The 15,430-nt window shown below is 33.0% G+C and overlaps 2 protein-coding genes across 2 annotated transcripts; both read right to left on the bottom strand.

The window, feature by feature from the left end:
• Positions 1–683: 683 nt before the first annotated feature.
• LOC148171408 (sodium-dependent nutrient amino acid transporter 1-like) lies at positions 684–5,680 on the bottom strand. The gene is made up of 12 exons (XM_088040706.1): positions 5,526–5,680; positions 5,341–5,421; positions 2,832–3,099; positions 2,555–2,786; positions 2,235–2,505; positions 2,080–2,183; positions 1,843–2,032; positions 1,619–1,795; positions 1,466–1,565; positions 1,245–1,421; positions 1,104–1,198; positions 684–1,052 (listed from the first exon to the last, which is right to left on the bottom strand). The coding sequence occupies exons 1-12, from the start codon at positions 5,538–5,540 to the stop codon at positions 894–896; spliced, it is 1,869 nt and encodes a 622-aa protein (XP_087896832.1). The 5' UTR covers positions 5,541–5,680; the 3' UTR covers positions 684–893.
• A 214-nt stretch (positions 5,681–5,894) lies between these two features.
• LOC148171407 (sodium-dependent nutrient amino acid transporter 1-like) lies at positions 5,895–13,823 on the bottom strand. Its single transcript, XM_088041099.1, has 9 exons — positions 13,381–13,823; positions 12,828–13,333; positions 12,681–12,784; positions 12,448–12,637; positions 12,225–12,401; positions 8,105–8,204; positions 7,881–8,057; positions 7,730–7,830; positions 5,895–6,111 (listed from the first exon to the last, which is right to left on the bottom strand). Exons 1-9 carry the CDS (start codon positions 13,658–13,660, stop codon positions 5,959–5,961), a joined length of 1,788 nt encoding a protein of 595 aa, XP_087897225.1. The 5' UTR covers positions 13,661–13,823; the 3' UTR covers positions 5,895–5,958.
• Positions 13,824–15,430: the final 1,607 nt, after the last annotated feature.

Below are 15,430 nucleotides of genomic sequence, written 5' to 3'. Positions count from 1 at the left end.
CAAACTACGCAGACATAGAATTGATTAGTTACCATAAGTAAGTAATTGTAATTATAGTAATGAAACATAATTTCGGTCAATCTTCTTTTGAATTAGTTTGAGCCAGTTTTTTCTGAAAGTTTTACTCGGGGAAATTTTAAATATGATCAAAGACGTCATCACAAATCTCGTAATTATTTTATAGTGAAAACATGGCGTAATACTTTGATACCTCGCAATATAAGTTGACGTAAATAGTAATTCCATCTGCAATTACACATACCTGCAAATAGTTTCATATTTAATCTTGTGGGAAATTAATTAGGAATTAATTATATTATATGCACTGTAATTTTCATAAATCCTAAATTAGCATTTAATACACTTATTTAAACCGTATAATTTGTCAAAAATTTAGCCTTCAATATAAGTGGAAAAGACTTACTTTTAAGTAATAAATTAGGCGCATTCCGTTTCTGACGCGTTATGTAACACCGTATTTGTTATGTAAAAGCAATTATATTTTTTGTCGTTCTGGTATTTTCCTCGCCAGTGGACATTCTTCAATAACGTGAACATTGGGGAATGCCCATCAAAAACTATGATTGATTTACTTTCATTCTTCATTAGAATGCATTTAGGCGACGTTTTAATAATTTGATTTATTGATTAGATGTAGTTGAACTATTATTTCATAGCAAAGTTTAGACTTTTATTCTGTTTTATTAGATTTAATCCTTATCAGATAATAACAGTATAAAAGAAGGTATTACATTTTATGACTAGTCGGTAAATTATGTAGCCAAGCCAAATAAAAACTTAAAAACAATATATCACAGACATCAACTCATCTGAATTTATATCTATGCTCTGTCATAATTACAGGAATTTGTACCCGATACGTATATCCGAATTTAGTTCCGATTTAATAAAATGTCGAGATATCGTTGTACGAATCCTCTTTGTTTATTTCTCCTTTCTTGTAAAGCGTCTTCTTTGAATTTTTTCCAAGCTTCGTACCGAGCTTGACCTGCCGGACCCCAATCATCATGTCCGAAAGTTTTTCCCAACATCTAAAAAGCAGCCACATTTAAACCTCGTTAATTAACACAAGTAAAGATTACCCCGGAAAATCCCAAGTGGCGATGTTTGTACAAATCTATTACTATCCAAATTACAAATTGGCCAACAGCCACGCCTAGAATTACCCAACCGAAAGCTACAAAAAGAAGAAATAGAATCTGCAAGGTCTCCATGTTACGCACCCATAATTCCATCTGGGTATTCATGTCCACCGTACGTCAGCCTTTCAAATTTCACAACGAAATAAATGAAGATTACTATAAGGAAAAGAGGTGTTATAATCCCCCAGGTGATGCGCCAGTAGGCGCTGACTTTCCTCTTCAACATAAACTCCATGTCTAAGCAGAAGTTTTCAAGACCTGGAAATCTCCCTAGAATTTGTGTTTGTCTTAAGACGACTTACCGTAAACCCATGCAACTCCGCTCGCTTCGAATAACACGAAGACGTAGATAATGAAGGTACCACCAAAGTAATCCACCAGAGTTAACATGAATTGACCACCCTACAACTTCCGGTCAAACAGGAAACAAAGATTGAGATTGACTTCTGACTCACCGGAGTGACATACATGAGGCCTATTAAAAACATAGCAGAGGCTGTAATCCCGGAAACTTGCCACTTCTTCAGTTTAGGGAAAATGTCTTGGAAGACCGTGTTAGCGGTACCGTGGAGCGCCACAAGACTACCGATACCAAGCACGAAGAGCATGAAGAAGAACAGAATGGCGAGAAGCTAAAATTGCGAATTAGCCAATTCTCTTAGGTATCAGTGATAAGCACCCATGGCACGGCGTCCATTTTGGCGATAGCGTCTGGATACGACATGAAAGCGAGTCCAGCGCCTCCACCTTTGATCACTTGGTCTGGGGTGACTCCAAGATTATGCGCTAAGTTTCCGAGAATTCCGAAGATTGTCACTCCTGCTAGAAGCGAAGTGAAAGTATCCAAAGTCGTAACGATGAGAGCATCTCTGTGGACACAAAATTTCATCTCAGTGCGAAGATTTCTTTAACGAACCTATTGATATTGTGCTCGAAGTCGTTGTACGAAGAAAACATGATAATAGAGCCGAATCCCACATTCAAGGAGAAGAAACATTGAGTTACCGCAGCGTACCATACCTGGAATTGTTACTAAAAACTGTTTTTCTTGAGGGGAGTTCTTAGTCTTACATCAGCGTCTGCGAGTTTATTCCAGTCGGTTTTGATGAAGTAGTACATGCCTTCAGCCGCTCCTTCCAAAGTGGCGGCTCGGATTAAGAGAGCAAACATGATGACGTAAGGGAAAATGGCCAAGAAGTACGACGCTTTGCCCGAGCTCTGTACTCCTTTGACCGAAACGAAAAACGTGACAATCCAAGACACTAGAAGCCCTAGAGTTAGTCTCCATTCTGGATTACCAATTCCGCCGCTAATATCAGTGATCTCTTTCAAAACCTCTTTGCTGTAAGGAATAAATAAGAAAGGGGAGTTAAATAACAGTTGCGACTTACGTGAAGAACAATTCGGAGGAACTGACAGTGTTGTTTGTAGCGTTTTGTTTGGCTGAGGCGTCGACGCATTCTAAACCTAAAGGTGTTAAGTCTTTTTGCCACTCGTCCATGCATTGGCCCCAGGGCAAGTCAGAAGTGAAGGAATTTACGAAATAAAATAAAGTTATTGCCATCAGTGAACAGTAATACGTCGCCACACAAATAGAGCCCACAACTTGCCCATATCCCACCCCTATAAGAAAAATTTAATATACTCAACTTGGAGGAAGAAACCAACCTTTAAGGTACGGCGAAAGCGACTTGTAAAATTTCACATTTCCTCGATTAGAAAACTGTCCCAACGCCATTTCTAAGTAGTACAATGGTCGTCCGATAACTGTTAAAATGATGATGTAAGGAATAAGAAAAGCTCCTCCACCATTTTCGTACGCTGTGAAAGGAAACCTCCAGATGTTGCCTAGACCGACGGACATCGCGATACAAGACATGAGGAATTCGATGCTGTTGCCCCATTGCGCTCTTTGTTTCTCGGGTGGTGCATTGCTCTGTTTTCATGAGAAATAAAGGAAATTTTTAATGGGTCTTAATGGGGTCGTTAAGTGTGATTAGCTCGAATTTGTAGAATAATGGAACAAAATGGGAATTATTTTATGACGTTTTTATCTGTACCATCAATTATATTTATCAAGAAATGTAGTTACAATGATGTTTTAGTGTGGCGGTTTTAATTGTTCTAAACACGGCAGTAAATTTTGTTTGGTTAGTTCGTATTTCCGTATGATTGTTGCTATAATTTTATTATACCATTTTAATTTTTTTACCATTAAAATTCTTTTTTTAGAATCTCGCTCTTTTAAATTTTAATCATAAAACTAAAAAAAAAACAAATTTTGCACATTTTAAAATCAGTGGTTCCAACGTGATAAGTGCGTCCCAAGTACAGTTTGCTGTGTTTTTGGTGGGATAAGTAGAAAAATCTGTTTACGACTAGAAATAAATTTACTTTTTGTTGTTTAGATAACGTTGTTTGTGACAGAAATACGAAATAATCATTTCGTGGAAAACCTCCGCGCTATTAAAGTTTGTAAAGACCAAATCAATTTTAATTCTACACGAAATAGAAATAAAATATACAGAAAATTCAAACAATTGAATTAATAATTTGTTTTAAAATGTTATGTGGTTTGAGGTTATTTTGTTTTAAATAACAAATTTCCAAACGAATTAACTCGTGGGCGGTTTCATCATGAAATGTTTTTACAAGACAATGAGATATCAAATGGGAGCACGTGCTTACTTTAATTGAATTGCAGGTATAAGACAATGCTGTAAATTATTACTTGCATTCTTTCGATTAACTAGTTCTTTTATAGCGACAATAAATCTTGTCATAAGTTTTTTTGGTCTAAGGTCTAATTTTATATGAGCAATCTCAGTTTTCACTTTGTTGATGAAATTTTCACGGTGGATTATATCAAGGCTGCGATACATAGAAACAGGACGAAAATTAGATAATACTTTTAAATTATAAGTTAGTAGTGTTGATAAACACATTGTCTAGTTACGGTCTGAAAGTTAGATGAATAACAAGATGTGACAAATAAGTGGAAATTTTACGCTCATATTGTTGTGAATTTAATTTTTAATGAGACTTAGGTATAATCTGTATAAAGTTGAAGGCTGTATAAAAATTAAATTGTTTAAATATGTAAACACGTTTAATAACATCAATCAACAAATTTTGAAAAAAAATGTACTGGAGAAATGGAATAGTCTTCTGATTTTGTTTTGCCCATCAGGTCCGGATTTTGAGATGCATATTCACTTTTTAACAGTAATTTTGATTTACGATCTTCCATTCTGACCAGTGCAATATTTAGAAACGCGAGATTTATCGAAAAACTACAATTTTGTAGGCACATTTTCACAAAATTTTCAAAAGTTAAAAAACTTATTTTTTTTTAATAACCACTATATATTCTTTGTTGTGTAACTTCTAAATGAGAAGAAATAATAATGTTTTTAATACCGCGTTAGAAAGCAGAGATCTCACCCTTTATTATGACGTATTACATTAAAAAATCAAAGGACCAATTTAGGAATTCCATACCCTAAATATAAAAAAAATTAAAGCAGTCTGGTTTTCAAAATTTATATCAGTTTTTCTTAAACATCTTGGCAAAAACTAACTCTTTCCGCGACTTTTTTAGTTTGTTAGGAAGTTAATTTAATTCTTTTTTAAACGATGTATTATACAGTTTTAGGAATTGTTGTTACGCAAAACTGAAAAAAACAAAAGTAAACTCGGTGTACTCAAATGAACTTATTTTACAAATATATCCAAGTCCTGATCGGATGGAACAAAACGGATTCAGAATCAAGAAGCAATTCTACTTTGTAAAGACTTTCTACTGCTCTATTACAAATATTGTCTACTAGTGTAATTCAAAAAACTTTTTTATAATTTTCGGTTTTACGTAAAGAAGCATGTCGCTGAAACAATTATTTTTAATCCTCTTCACGAAATCTTGGGCGATTTATTTTTACCAATACTTTAATCCACCGTCTCCGTTAGTATTTGTATTAATCGATTTTAGATCCTTTCCGTTGTGAAACAGCATTTTTTTCATTTACGCATTTTTGAACAAACGCGTATATTTTATAACCGAGACAGACTAATCTTATCGTCGCGTTAACAATATATTAACCCTTGTTAAAATAATCCCACCATAAAATTACTGCGTTATTTTATATTTATTTAATAAAATGAGGTTTCTAGTACTCACGGGTTCGTCTGGAACTTGTCCGTTTGTTTTTGTAAAGCTGTCAAGTCCTAGTTCAAAAGCTGGATTATCTAGACCTTTCTCCTGTAAAAAGCGAGTAAAAGTTAGCGCGGATAATTTATGAAAATAGTTTCGATTTCGAATCGAATCGATTGGTCAAGGGAGAGAATCTTTGAGTTGGATCTTACCTTGTCGTCACTCATGCTGGAGGATGTTTTATCTGACACGCATCAATAATAACTGCGGTAAATTTGCACTATGGTAAAATTATTAAGAATTAGCGAAAGTGGGGAGTATTTCCAATTCCTCAATAAACTTTGCTTCGTCATTTACGTTCACGACAATTACACGACACTAGTAAATAAAGATTACTTTATTTCGGGTTTATAACACCTATTTTCTCCTCCCACAACTTAATTATGTGAATAGGCGATAAACGGTATCTTTTGTTAACACCTTGAACTGTTTCTTACACCTCAAGGTTCATTATTATAATATTTCCGGACTGTGAAATTCACCTAAAAACGAACCTTTTCTTTCCGTTTTAAGTGAGAATAGACACGTGATAAGAAAAAACTGTCACGCTAAAAGAGAATGAAAGTCAAATTTCGCAATAAGTATCTATTTTCCTATTAATAAACACAATTTTTTCTTGAACCAGTTTCTTTGGTTGGTGAATTTTTCCTTTCGACTGGATTTGAACTCGACCCATTCGGCGTTGGTGCTTTCTTCTTTCGGTCCCCAGTCATCGTGCTTGAGAGTGCTCAGAATCGCCTGAAAGATTAGGAAAGGCTTAGAAACAGAGTGATTTCGTCTGGCCCGACTAATCTCGTGATGATTTTGTACTTTTCGACCATAAATCTTTTACGCTACGCCGTTCTGAATGAAATTCTTTGGGATTCAGGATCGTGTCAACATTGTAATCGTAATTACCGGTAAAGTCACCTTGAAACTGTGACATTAATACAAGAATCCGCCTTGAGATTTACTCGATAGTAACAAAATGAAATTTATTTCGGCCGTCCTAAATGAAGTTGATCATGTGAGAGGTTTGCAACAACGGATTATGAACCGGTTCGGTTTTAGATCTGCGATTTGACGACCTTCTTCGTGCTTTTATTACATAAACGAAGCAAATCTGTTGATGCAATGGCGTGAAAGTCAAAAATTTCTAATTGTAATTGTTCAAATAAGAGAAAGACACTGAACAGTTAACTGGAATGTTTGCTGAAAAAATCAAGGTAAAAATCTAAGAGTATTTGAACTTGTAAAAACTAGTTTTGGGAGGTAGTTTTCCTGGAAAAATTAATTAGAGGTGTAAATTACCTGTTATTTGTTTGCTTTAATAGTTTCCGTTTTTTATTGATAATAATTTAGTGTGGTTTACATGTAATGTATGCAATTGTAATGTCGCTTATTTATTGCAACCTGGCAACAGTTTTATGGATATTTTAGAATGGTTAATGAGGCGTTGCAAAAACCACAAAACCGACTAAAAATATTTGTGGTATTGATATCCGGATTGTCTTACTGTTGCCACATTAATTTGTTTCAAAATAAACAGCAATTTCTAAAAAAAAAAGACTTTTTTAATTACCGGAATACCGAAATACCGAAGTTTTAAATACCGGAGTTCTGAACTTTAGCTAGATAATTTTACGTTAAGAAATAAATTTAGTGGCTATGCCAAAAATCCAAAAATACTGACAATATGACAATTACAGTCAGAAAACATTTAAGTAGTTAGAATTTTGGAAATTAGAAGCTGGAAAACCCAAAAAAGCTGATAAATCTGAGGAACTGACAAAGAGAAAGAAATTTAAAGAGTTCATTAAAACTGAAAGATGTCTAAATAAGCAGAATAAGCTAAATTTATATACGAAGTGAATTTAAAAATCTAAAAAATAGAAGGATTTAAAGAATCTTTATTTGGACGATCTGAAAAGATCAAAATTTCTCCTCTTTAGAAAGTTCAGACACTTTTAGCTCACTTTTAGCAAATACAGCCGCTAAATTCAATAAAAATGAGCAAAACATGACGGAAATCTTTTTAAGTTTTTATTAGTGATTATAATTCGTCGCATCCTCAATTGTATAATAACGGGAATTACCAACCACAGTCAAGGTAAATTACAGTAGTGCTATTGACGTTCAATTAAATTTTCTAAGTTGTTGTCAGCATCATTTACCACATTCAATAATGCAGTACGTGCAAACTTAGTGCATCTTTGATTGTCTCTTGAGGAAGGTGCATAAATTTCGAGCAAGTTGCCTCTGACATATTTACACCTAGCTTAACACACGATATTGTCTGGCGCGATCCTTTATACAAATTCAAATATTCCAAAACGTGTGTAACTGGATAAATCCACTTAAACTTAAACGAACAAACCTTTGATAAAGAGTCTTCTTTCTGGAAATTTTTAATAATTTCGATGCTCCACCAGATTAGAGGTTGAAGGACACCAATTCCGAATAGAACCCACCCCCACACTAAAATCAAAAGTTTTTTCCAAGCTTTTTTAAAATTGAATTATTATTACCAATCACGTGAGATGGATAGCTGTTTCCTTCATATGTAAGTTCTTCTAAAGTGATGACGAAGTAGAAAAAAACTGTGATGAGGACGATGGGAATGAGAACAGACCAACAGATTCTCCAATATGGGCCGGGTTTTCTCTTTGTCATGAATTCAATGTCAAGGCAAAGGTTTTTTAAACCTGTTTCGGGGATTCAGAGCAAGGGAAAAAAAAAGGGAAATACTTACCGTACCACCACATCACTGCGAGGACTTCGATGATTGTAAGGACGAAGAAAATGAAAGTGCCGCCGAAGAAGTCTACCATGGTGAAGATGTATTGCCCTCCCTAAAAGTAATTTTAATTGAATTTAAAAAACAGTTTATTAAGATTGCAATCATGATACCCAAATATCGTCGACTTAAGTTGTTAAGTTGCTAAGTCTATTTTTGAACAAAATGCGTTTTCAATTTTTTAAAAAGGATAACAGAATGGTACACTGTTGGATACCTTTATGTGTTATTATTTTAGAATTAAGAAACATTTTATTTTTATTCCCCAAACTTTCAAATCCTAGATTTTGACGACAAATATGTAAAAAATTAAGATTTCTCGACCTTGGTTGAAAAAAATTCAAAATGGACTTAGCAACTTTAAGATCTAAGCCGACGATACGTCGAAATTTCTGATGTAATAATAAACTATCCGAGATTACTTTATCAAATAGAAAACCTGCAGCGTCACGATCATTTTTTTAATAAATAAATTAATTTCTTATTCTATTTTTTCTCGCAACCGAACTCAGGACATGTTTGTGTAGATTTTTTTCACTTCGCATTGAACTTCTGGAAGAGTTCTTTGTTTTCTGTCGTAAGACAATAAAAAAGTTTGTCGTTCGTTGTGGTCGATTGAAATTTTATTCCCTCGGGTGTCTAACACTATCAGTTAAAAATCGCCTTTGCCGATAACTTATCACTAGCTACCGAATGTGCAAGGACAGAGTTTTTTGATTTTATGCTTTAAATCATTTCCCGTAAATGCGATCTAGAAGTGTCGATTTTTTACTTTTTATGGCTTTGCTTTAAATAGTTGATTGAAGTTCGGTTTATGGTACCTCATTTATTTACAAAGGGATTTATAAATTATTCTAGGAAATTTTTATGTGTCTCTCTGTATTAAAACAAAATTGAATTATGTAAAGAAAATTCGACTTTCTTGTGGTAATATTTAATGTCTCTATTTATTAATTTTGTAAAAAATAAATTAATGAAAGTTAGCTTAATTTTGATTCGACATCCGTTCGATAATCCCATCCAATAATTTTAAATGAGTAGAAAATTTTATTGTCTTGTAAGACAAGTAACCATAAATCTTTTTTTGTGAGGTTTTAGTTTAATTGGTACCTTAAATGTTTAGATAAAATTTTAACAATTTATTAAGGACAGTTTCATACTATACTACCTAACTGTAATATAATAAAATGGGAGTCATAATAATAATTGTATCAACAATAAGAGTGTTGTCCAAGCCTGTAATTGCAATGATTCATAGAGTGGAAAATATGTAACAAAATTCACGAAATCTCATAAAAAATTTAAATTAATTTTTGTTTTATGCTTTAATTTCGTTAAATACTTTGATTTTTGAAACTCGTTAGTGTTTGCCATCTTTCAGTTTTAATGAATGTTCGATTTTTTGATTTGAGTTTTTTTAGTCGCAGGTAACTCTTTTAGCTGTATTGAGATTTTGATTCTGTTACATTTTTTGGTCTCTAAATTTTTTGGTTTTTTTTATAATATTATTCTTAATATTTCTTAAATTTTTGTTAGACTATCGAATTATTCTGAAGAGAAAAAAGAATCCGTTGATTCAGATTTTAGAAATTAATTAAGAATAAATTATCGAAGACTTGATAACTTTAAAATACATACAAGGTGATTTTTTTAAAACGACAGGCGTTGTAGAATTTTTATTTATGAACCGATTTCAAAAATTTAAAAAACTAATTAAATGGTTTTTAATTTACTATAAACTGGTGATTTAAAAATTTTTCTAAATGTCTTAGTATCTTTTGGGCGATACTCAACTTTCTTATTTTAAATTGACACCCATATTTTTTTTTTCATAATTTAGAAGATATTAATTTTCTTGATTCAGAAATGTGTAATATGTTCTACTTTTACAAAAAATATTTAAAAAAAAATCAAAAATGAAAAAATTTAGGCAATGAAAGTTAATAAAATCTAGGTGCATGGTGTCAATTGTGCAATGAAAAAAACGAGATGACGTTTCAACAGTATTTTAATTAAATTCGGTAGTTGTTTTTTCTGATTTGTAATTATTATTGTCTTTTGTTATTAATAATTTCAAAAAAATGCCAATCCTTTCTGTTATTTGCTGCTTTTTGACATTACAATAACGGCATTCTTTTATTTGACACCATGCAATAGATTTTATTAACTTTTATTGCTTTTTTTCAATTTTGATAATTTTTTTAAAAATATTTTTGGTAGAAGTAGAACATATTGCACATTTCTGAATCAAGAAAATTAATATCTTCTAAATTATGAAAAAAAATATGGGTTCCAATTTAAAATAAGAAAGTTGAGTATCGCCCAAAAGATACTAAGACATTTAGAAATTTTTTAAAATCATCAGTTTATAGTAAATTAAAAACCATTTAATTTGCTTTTTAAATTTTTGAAATCGGTTCATAAATAAAAATTCTACAACGCCTGCCGTTTTAAAAAAATCACCCTGTATAAGATATCTTATTTATACTACAAATTTTTAAATCTTGAATTTTTTAGTTTTAGTTTAAATAATAAATGCTCATAATATGTAGTACACTTAATAGAAAAATAAATTTCATTTGTTCGATTTGTCCAAAAATGGAAATATTTTATTCCGTCAGATAACATGTTTATAATTCAATTAATTTAGAGGAAAAACAAACATTTATTGTCTCATAAGACAAATAACCATAAATCTTTACTCGAGAAGCTGTAATTGTAATAATATGGATTATACCTTGTTCAGATAAAATTTTCGCAATTCAATGGAAAGTTTAATGGCCAAACAGTCATCGTAATTATACGAGTAAGTGTTGTTCAATCTTGCAATAATTGATTTACAGAGCGGAAAATATGAAAGAAAATTTATGAAATAGTAACTATTATAAAAGTAGTTTAGAAATTTTAGACACTTTGAATTTTTTTTAGATTATTTTAATACATAGATATTCACCTCTAAATTTTAGAATGTTTTAAACTTTAGTTGCGTTCGTCGAATTTTCTGGATATTTCAAATTTAGACAAATTTTATATTTAAACTCTTCAAACTCTGTTGATTTCTTCATATTGATCATTTCACATTAAAGCCGATTTTTCAACATTTCTGATGTTTTAAATTTTATTTGTAACCTCTTGAATTTTATAGCTCACCTTTCCGTTACATACATGGCAATTTTTGGACTGTCAGTGCGGAAAAACTGCAACAGTGCGGTAAAAAAGTCAGATTATATTGGCCACTCATGGGCATTTGAAAGAAAAACAACAAAGTTTATATGCCAACGTATTATTTCCACGAGTTGTTTCGTTATTTAAGATGCTTTTTCCTCCTTAAAAATGAAAATTGTTATGATTGGCAGCGTCATGAATTAGAAGATTCGAAAATTGCAAGTGATTCTATAGAATTTTCAGATTTGGTAGATCAACAATTTAAATTTAGTTTTAAATGGTTTATTTACCAAAAAACTGCTTACAAATCTCACATTGCAACGATTTTACGTGGTAAAATGTTGAATCGTAAAATCCAAGTTTTTAGCATCTAAATTTTGTTGTTCTGTGGACACATTTTAGTAATGTATTTAGACTTTTTAAATAAATATTTCTATACAATTTCAATATACAAAATATGATAAATAATAATATCTTTTTTTATTATTCGCCTAAATACTAATAATTATGATGTTGTTTTTTAACAGATAATTTATTTACGTATAATTTTAAGTGTTAAATTTTTAACACAAACTGCAGCAAGTTATAAAATTCCTTGAATTTTAAACCTTTAATAATTAAAAATTCCTGCAATAAGTAGTAAACCGTGTTTACACCAATTTCCTCGAAATTTTAATGCGCGCTTTTTAGAACTGTGCAAATAAAACCCGCCATACGTTCTTTGATCCGACATTTTAAAACTTCAAGTTACAAAGCAGTTTTAAATATTTAATCATACCAAACTAATTGACGCTTTGAGAGAAAAATCCAATACTCCAATGTTCAAGCGTAATCCGTAATTTACTTTATTGGAAATAGGAAGTCAATTTCCATTAAACATTCTTTTCTGTCTCTTTTACTACAAACTTACCGGCGTAATGTAAACTAATCCAACCAAAAACCCAACCACGGCAGTACAAAAAGACACGTGCCAAGTCTTGAGATGCGGGAACGCGTCTAATATCACAGTGAAAGCACAACCTTTCAGAGCAATCAGACTTCCAACTCCCAGAATGAACAACATGAAGAAGAACAAAATTGCGAAGAGCTAAAATTGAGATGTGAATCACTGAATGGGGGAGATTTGAACTAACCCAAGGCACCGCCTCAAATCTTGCTATTGCTTCAGGATATGAGATGAAAGCTAAACCGGTACCACCAGACTTGATGACTTCTGGTACTTCGCGGTCCATTTTGAACGCCAAGTTTCCCAAAATTCCAAATATTATCAAACCTGCAAGAAACGAGGTAAAGGTGTCCAAAGTGGTCACCACCATGGCGTCTCTGAGGGAAAATGTTAAGACTGTTTCAAAGTAGTCGGAATTACCTGTAGACATTGTGGCTGAAGGCGTTGTACGAGGCGTACATAGTAACAGAACCAAAACCAATATTCAGAGAGAAAAAACATTGTGTTACTGCAGCGTACCATACCTACAACTTCGTGTAATTTTTCGGTGTTATAAAACGATTTTACCTTAGCACTGAGCAGTTTATCCCAATCCGGTTTCACGAAGTACAAGATTCCCTGTCCAGCTCCGTCTAAAGTCGCAGCACGTATCAACAAAGCAAACAAAATTACGTACGGAAAAATAGCCAAGAAATACGAGGCTTTTCCGGAGCTCTGTACACCTTTAGCACAAATACAGAAAGTGATAGTCCACGCACAAAGTAAACAAAGAGTTAGCTCCCAATTTGGAACACCAATGCCATCATCGATACTCGTTTTTTCTCTCAAAACTTCAATTCGGAACCAAGCTTCAGATGAGCTGACGGTATTATTGCCATGGGCAGAACTGGGACTGTTTGATGGTATACAGGTGATGTTGGCCATCCATGGATTGTCTTCCCATTTTGGGTTACATTGCGACCATGGAAGGTCGTACGTGAACGAATGAATCAAATAGTAGAGAGTTAGAGCCATTAATGAACAATAGTAAGTGGCGACCGAAAAAGTTCCGATGAGTTGCCCAAATCCAACACCTGGAGCAACAAGTCCAAAATTTTCGATTTCAAGACTTTAAACGTACCTTTGAGGATTTGTGCCATCGACTCGAACATCTTCACATTTCCTCGACTGCTGAATTGCCCCAAACACATTTCAAGATAGTACATAGGGCGTCCCAATAACAATAAAACTGAGATGTAAGGAATCAAAAAAGCACCTCCACCGTTTTCATAGGCGACGAACGGAAATCTCCAAATGTTACCCAAACCCACGTTCATCGCAATGCAAGACATGAGAAATTCGATGCTGTTGCCCCATTTGCTTCGGTTTTTGTCTACTTCTTCTTGATTTTCTTCAGCCATGGCTAAAGTTCGAAACTTGGAAACTAAATTAGAGAGAACGCGGTGGCTGAATTGTACAAACACAAATATTTGATGGTAATTGTTTGACTACTTCAAGGGAGCCGCGTTTGCAAATATGAAAGATTGTGTTTTTAGAAACATTTAGATTTTGAAGGTGCATGGAACGTGTTGTTGATGGCTCAATAAAGATAATTTCTAACAATATGTTATAAATGAAATAAATGTATCAAATCGGGATGGTACCGACTGATTGGTACTATAATAGTTTTATTGAGAAATGTTTCCAATTTGAAGAAAAACTTATTTGTTTTTTTTCCTTTGGGGAACTTACGTGAGTGCTTCAAACTGCAAGGAAAATCACTACCAACTGTAGGTTTTATCCACGAGCAAACTTGAAGCCACACTTTATATCCCATCATAAAGGTATATTATATGTGTACAAAAAATTGACAAAAAGAGGTAATAAAATTACATTTAAGCATAATTCCCAGGGACTCATAAAAATTAAGCTTGTAGTACGAAAACCGAAATGACTTTTTACCTCCTAGTCAACTATCCGTGTCAATAATAACACTTTTTTTAAAAACAAATGACCTATTTTCTCGTACCTGTTTTATTTATTTTCAGATAAAAAATGATATAAAAGCATTTAGATGAATTACGTGTAAAATTTCCTCCTCTGACGCATTCTAGTTTATTTAGTTTCATAGATTTATTTGTTGGTTTTGTTACAATTGAAGTCGGAGATGCTTTTTCAACAGGGCTCTTCGCTTGATAAAGAATCTAGAGAATCTCTGATAAGCCCTTCAAACTACGGACTTTGTTGTCGCTTCTACACAAGCTTGGCCAATCATTTTTACCTGCCCCATACCAACGCTCAATTCAATTTATATTAAAAATAGGTGTTACTAGTAGGTACTTTAAAATCTACTTTAACGGACTCGTTGAATCCACATAATGCCACTTTACCGGACTCGTACTGTAATAGATTGAATGTTAAACTTTTTTTAGGAAAGAAACACTACTGGAATGACTTGAATCTGAAGTCTATCTTGAAAAATGGTACAAAACTGAATTCTTTTAAATGCTGTAGTTTGATGATTTTGAAAGTTGTTGCGCAAAACTGAAAGAAACTAAAGTTAACCCCGAAGTACCAGAATAAATACTGAAAACTTAAACTCCCTTTCAAACGAAAAAACGTTTCAACAAAGCGTCTAATCTAATTTTGTTTGCACATGGTAGTATCTCATCTACAAGCAAGCACTTGTTGTACTGACCACACTCTCTAAAATTGGATGTTACACCTACACAAGTTCAACTGGTGTTTGAGCCATCGAGGGATGTATATCTAATGAAAACTTCCAGTTAGAGACCGGAAATTTCGACCACGAAACCATCCCGAGTCAAATTTAATGAAAACCGAACGATTTTCCTAAAATTGTGGGACACAAGAGATAGTGATTTTAATAAAGTCATTAAACAGAACTGACTGGGAGTCAGACAAATTGACCTAGCACGAAAGGTAAATAATGGAATGAGGAGAGGCTTGTAATGTTTGGATAAGGTGGAGGCAACTCGGAGACAACGATTCGTGATGTAGTTACAATATTTATTTTAGTTTATTGTTTAGTTTCTTGTGTTTTAAATCTTCTGGTTTTTAGTAGCGCTCGGTCGTGTTCGGTTATGCAAGTATATAAATATTAAAAAAAACAGTGAAGAAAGGCACTTGATATCTACTATCGGACGACTTTAGGGAAGATTTATGAGTTT

The sequence above is a fragment of the Gnatocerus cornutus genome, chromosome 7 (assembly GCF_029298725.1).
Source record: "Gnatocerus cornutus isolate USDA-ARS CGAHR chromosome 7, icGnaCorn1.1, whole genome shotgun sequence".
Taxonomy (NCBI): domain Eukaryota; kingdom Metazoa; phylum Arthropoda; class Insecta; order Coleoptera; family Tenebrionidae; genus Gnatocerus; species Gnatocerus cornutus.
The sequence above is the reverse complement of the archived record's forward strand: the minus strand, read 5'-3'. Positions and strand labels throughout refer to the sequence as shown.